Here is a 6,442-nt window from a genome sequence, read left to right on the forward strand (position 1 = left end):
TTAAGTAGGATTATATCTGTAAAATTGTTATATTCAGTGAAAAAACAAATTTTTCGCTGTATAAAAATGACGGAAAAGTGTGAAGACAATTTACGTTAAATTTCGAATATTTCAATCTGACGAAGAAAAATGAATTTTACGAGTCTTAATTACGATACATATTAAATTGCATGTATATGATAGCTTGCTGAAATTATGCATAATCCGTTTTGGAAAGTCACATCTCATCTTTCAGCCCCTGTAAATAGGCGGCCGGATGGCCGAGCGGTCAAGCTGGCAGCCTACCGCTCTGAGGAACCCGGGATCGAATCCGAACGGGTCGAAAAATCCCCAGGAATTTATCGGGGGGGAGTGGTTCGTTCTTTTCTTTCTTTCTTTCCTATTAATATGGAGACTCTAGCCTACTGGCTTTTTCTCCGAATCACGGGTGGTCCGTTCGGATATGTCGGGTCCCGTTCCTCACCGCCCGGTAGCCCCATTGTGGGCCTGGCCGAACCCATGGGCTTGCAAAAAGAGGCCCTCTTAGTGCCACAGGGCTGAAAGAGTTTTTAAAAAAAAGCCCCTGTAAATAAGTAATATTGAAATGGACAAAGAGCGTCTCATAAGCATAACTCCAGAAATTCGTCAAAATGTAAATGAATATTTTTAAATTGAAAATAATAAAAGTGTAATAGTTGGATAAAAAATTAAATCTTCGGTTAAATTAACAGTAGATACTTGGAGATATTAACATTGAACTATCCTATCTGTAAATCCGCTAAACGATAACCCGCATTTTCTAATTTTGTGTAAAGATAGAGATTAAAAGCAAATATTCGGACTAATAAAATTAATAAACGATTGATTATTTTATTCAATTAACCCGTTTTCTCTAATTTTCAAGAATAAACCTCCATATTTGTTATAAAACAATAGGATCTTGTAGCATTTTACCAAATATTATAAATAAAAAATTAATTTTAGTAGGACATATTATAATTTTATTTATACAATTGACAGGATTAGCGTTATTATTTTCGTGTTAAACGAGCGACCGCGATAAAGTTTTCGTTTGGCAACGTTAGACAGGAGTTCGAATCCGGACAGAAGAGGATAACCAAAATGGCGGATCCTTTGAGTTTATTGAGACAATACAATGTTAATAAAAAGGAGATAGTCGAGAGATTAAATCAAATCATATTTGGCGAATATTCTTGGCCGAAAACAGTAAAAACGAATTATCTGGTTTGGGGGTAAGTACCGGATGTTTATTTTATAATACCATCGAAAGACAACTCGTATGACAACTACTCGTGTTTTACATCATATTTTCTCGTGCATTTTATATAAATTTAATTATAATGTCTACGAGAGTAATAGATTAACGTGTGTTACGGTTGTTGCCAACGGTACCTTTAAAATATATATGAATTCCGGTTATTTAAATCACCATATTGTGTTCATTACATAATTTAGATATTAAAATCATAAGCTGACACTCCTCAGATTGTGTTTCTCATGTGTGATGTATGAAACATATTTGTCTTCTTTCCTAATTGGCATCGTTATTGTTAGGTTAATTGATTATACTGTTGCATGCAACGTTTTTAACGGCAGTATAACTTTTTATGTTTTGGAACACACCTTGGTTCATTTTAACATTTACTTTTGGTTAGAAGTGAAAGTGCAATGGATTGAATAAAGTGGAGAATGTTTGACGGGTTTCTTGCTTAATAAACTCGATTGCCGACGTCGAGTTGTAGTGGTAGTTAATATAAAACATTTATCGTAGTAAACGTATTCGTTTGTAGTAATTATTTCGGTTTAAACGGTCTAAACTTTTTCAGAATCTTTGAAATTTCGATGGCCGGTATCGTACTTCGTAATTGCAATTTATTTTATTTTTTTAAAAGTATAATTTGGTTTTGTGGATTGTTTTATGGTTAAAAATATTGCACTTTGTTAAATGTGTAAAATAAGATGTTTTGTGGGTACTTTCCGGTTAGCGGGACACCGGTCGATTGATGCGATCTAACTCGCGTGTATTAGATTGATAATTGGTTCGGAGAGGATTTCCCAAATGGGTAAGTATGCCCATGTATCCCCGCTGCATTAGTAGCCCGTTTTCTGGTTCGGTAGTTGAAGTGAAATTTGCTAGAGCTTGAGATGGAGTGGGTTCGGATCTTCTTCGGTAATGCGGTGTAGTCAATTCTTGGTAGATTTACACCCTTGGACGTTGCTTGACCCTTAATTGGAAGTTTAGTTACCGTACGTAGTACTTGCCGCCCACGTGACCTGATGTTATATAATTTTGCTCGTCTCCCTCGCACGGGGAGGCACGAGCGTAGTAATCCGACAAACCATTTGCAAACGACTGATTTTTTTTGAAGTTACTCGCCTATTTGGGAAATCCTCTCCCGAACCAGTTATCGACCCAATATGTGCGAGTTAGATCGCATCAATTGACTGGCGCCCTGCTAACCGATAAGTATTGTTTTGTGTTTCAATTCTGTAATGATGTTATTTTTTGGCTTTGTTTTTGTTTAACGTATGTTGACGTTTCGAGTTGATCGGTTGAAAATGGCATTGTCGGATTAATGTGGCTTTTTCTGTTGTATTAGTTATTGAATGATGGTGAGTTCGCATACTACTTGGACTATAATTTGAGCAAAAAAAATGATTTGTTTTGATCGAGTTTTGTTAGATTTTATGATTGGCAACGTGATAATTGTTGATCGTGTAGTTTTAATTATTATGCATCACAAAATTTGCTTGATATTTTAGTATTTTTCGATGTAGTCGGATGATATGATGATATATAAACTGTGACGGATTGTGGTGTTATCACTTGAGAATAAGGAAAATATAAGACTTCTTGTTCGCAATGATAGATTTTATTGCTGATATTTTTAAAAATAATTTATACATATTTTTTATTTTATATTAAGATCTCTTATATAGCTTATAAAGTTTATATAAAAAACAGAAGATAATATAAATTTAAAATTTAGGCTGGATATATTTTGGTTGATGATTATTTTCTTGTTTCTAAATTTTTAAATAGTATAGTATATTTAGAAAATCAAGCCCAAATTATATTAATAATCTAATAATAGAGTCAGATTAGTATTAGACTATAACTTTAGTTTATTAATTATACAGATACTACATAGCATCTATGTAATTAATTAGGAAAATTTTAGCATGATAGTAATTTGGCTAACATTTAATTACACTAGGCAACAAATTATCACTTAAGATGTATCTTTATCAATTGGATATATGGATATGTATTTCTTTATCAATTTTAGAGTGTTGAATACAGAAATAAATAGGAAATTTAATGATAATTTACTGTTTTCAAGATAAATTTAAATGTAATGCAAATGTAATTTACTACAACTTTTTTGTACTTGACTTCTGGCACATCTCTGAAAAGATTTTTATACAAACATTATATAGGACTAGACTTAAGAGACACTAATTTTTTTTTATTTGATAATAAAGACATAATGTCTCATAGAAGATTTTTTGTCAAATTAGTTGGATATAAAATTAATTTGTACAATAACTAATAAATACAGTATATCAAAAAAACTTTTATCTTCTGAGTTCTGGATATTTTTGAATATACTGTATATTCCAAAACAAATTTTCTTCTATATTAGACTTCTTATATGCAATATGATTTTTTAAAGCTTAAAAAAAATTTATCTACAATCATGCTTACAATACTATCTATAATTATTAATATTAATAAGAGATGGCGCCTAACGCTTACCTCTAGTACCAAATTCGTTATGTAATTAATATAGTAATTAGCCATAAAACTAGCCCGATGGATTTATGGTGTACGTTTGGAGATTAAAAAAAATTGCAAAAAATTTGAAATTTTTGGAAAATTGTGAAAGAAACATTGTTTGATAGCAGAATGTTTCTATTTAAATAACATAAATTTCATGATGATCAATGTGCTTGAGAAAAGTTACGAAAAATAAGATTTTCACATTGAGTCCAAACGTGTCCATTCAACGTAGAGATTAAAACTTGAACTAACAGTTTTAAATATCAAATTCACATTTAACACACCAAAAAACAGTTGAAAATTAATATTTTATCAATATAATTTAGTCATTGACCAGCATTATTGATAATATATTACAAAATGATTGTATAAAATATTGTTTTATGTGAGACAGATTTTGGACAAGTACAATTATCTAGAAACAAAATGAAAAATATTTTATTATAATGTGCTGAAACTAAACAGAATTTTGAATAAATAAGTGTGCTTGAAATTACTGAATGACTGATAATTTATTTAGTAATGTTGTGGCATCAAAAATAAATCTAAATATTTGATAAATTCAAATTAAATAATAAATTTTTAGCTAGTTATTTTTGAAATTTGGCTTAAAGACTTAAAGATATCAGTAGAAAAATTCTGTGTGTAAAATGAAGCAACATGAAGCACACAAGAATTTAAAAGTGGTTGAAAGAGAAGCTCTGTTGTAGTCTCTGTTTTAGAATGAGAGTTTTTGGTTAAGTTCTGTAAGATTCACCATGTATTAATAATTAAAAAATTAATTTTGATTACTGGTAGTTACATTTAGAAAATTCTAGAAGAAAAATATTGTTTATACATTGAGAATTTGAATTTCGTTAAATGTTATAAATATGATTAAAATTAATTGTTCATTGTATAAAAGTAAGAATCCTATCAGAGGTTAGGATAAATGCATTCCAATGGCTTTCACTGTTTAGAGTATTCCATAAGTTTCAAAAGGACATGTAGATTTTGTTATCTTCAAATACTGCTTGAGAAAAGTTACGAAAAATAAGATTTTCATATTGAGTCCAAACGTGTCCATTCAACGTAATTTCTTACTGGATTGTTTCTTTTTCTTTTCTTAATCTGGATTGTTTCTTTTATTAAACAGATGGCAGAGATGCACCTCTGTATAAGATGGTTGGGACAATATCAGAGCTATAGACCATGCCCATAGGAGTAAAAAAAGTCAAAGGAACTGATGACCCTTTGTGAAATATAGCACCCTGAAGTCAGCCTATCTGGAAGTCTCTCAAAAGTAGGGTAAAATTTAAAAGTGAAAAATCTGAAACTATTTCCCAAAACAATGCTAAAAAATCAACTGTTTTTCACTTTACTAGAGATGACTAAAAGCTCATAAAATACAAGAAATGTCATTGCACTAACCACTTTTGAGACATGATCAGAGTCACACTGCACACACTGTTAAACCTGTTGTGTATTTAACAAGGTAAAGTTTTGAGGTGCTATATCTCACAAAGATTTGTATGTAGAAAATCAGTGCCTTTGACTTGACTTTTTTTTTCCCTACTCCTATGGGCAAGAACTACATCTATGATAAGGTCCCAACCACCTCATTTAGAGTTGCTGAATATGCATGTGATTTTATACATGAATGTTTGTCAGCTGATTGACTATCAGAATGTTGTACAATTTAAATTATTATGAGATTACTACAACAACATTACAAACTTTTAAGACTTATTTTTAATTTAAGCAAGCTTAATGCAATTTAAGATCCAAATTACTTTTGGTTTTTGCTTGTTTTTATATAATTACTAGCTGCAAGGACCCGCTTCGCTGGGTTTTTATTTGTTCGTACATTTGTATGTAATATAGTTTTTTTTATATATAAAAGACTGTTTTTCTAAGTTGTAATCTAGCTGCAAGGACACGCTTCGCTGGGCAAAAAGTAACAATAGTGAAGATTAAGATAATTACATTATAGCCAATCTTACCTGTTTTCACAGAATGCAAGAATTAGGTCCCCCATTTCCAGACAGAATGTCTCCTGTTCACGTCCAGTCAAACGAACTATTTTCAATTTGATCAATTTTATGGAACGTTTACAATCGTTCTATAATCAAACAAATTCAAATTTAAAACGGTTTGAACATTTTTAAAATAAAATTGAAATAGAAACTCTTTGAAGTCAACCACTTTAAACCCCATATCTCCCACACCCTTATAGCTATCGAGACGCAACCACCATAGTGCACGAATGGAGACTCGGGGCTACTACCACATACAAACACCATTCATGTGCAATGTGTAGTTTTGGCTGAAAAGTGAAATATAGGGACACACATGTGCATTTTTTATATATACTAGCTGCAAGATCTTGCTTCGCTGGGTTTTTATTTGTATGTAATAGTATAGTTTTTTTATATATATATAAAAGACTGTTTTTCTAAGTAATCTAGAATCTAGCTGCAAGGACCCGCTTCACTGGGCAAAAAGTAACGATAGTGAAGATTAAGATAATTACATTATAGCTAATCTTATCCGTTTTCACAAAATGCAAGAATTAGGTCCCCCGTTTCCAGACTAATTAGAGAATTTTTACGTTTAGTCAAACAAACTATTTTCAACGTTTCTGGAACGTTTACAATCGTTCTATAATCGAACCAATAT

General features: G+C 31.2%; 1 protein-coding gene across 1 annotated transcript in view; it reads left to right on the forward strand.

The window, feature by feature from the left end:
• The first annotated feature begins 1,049 nt into the window (after positions 1-1,049).
• LOC111627471 (parafibromin-like) overlaps positions 1,050-6,442 on the forward strand; it is a 52,371-nt gene continuing 46,978 nt past the window's right edge. Inside the window, exon 1 of the mRNA XM_023371045.1 lies at positions 1,050-1,232. Within this exon, the coding sequence (XP_023226813.1) occupies positions 1,102-1,232 (131 nt within the window). The 5' untranslated portion in view covers positions 1,050-1,101. The remainder of the gene's footprint in view (positions 1,233-6,442) is intronic.

The sequence above is a fragment of the Centruroides sculpturatus genome, unplaced genomic scaffold (assembly GCF_000671375.1).
Source record: "Centruroides sculpturatus isolate CEXI.00-Female unplaced genomic scaffold, Cexi_2.0 scaffold494, whole genome shotgun sequence".
In the NCBI taxonomy this organism is placed as follows: domain Eukaryota; kingdom Metazoa; phylum Arthropoda; class Arachnida; order Scorpiones; family Buthidae; genus Centruroides; species Centruroides sculpturatus.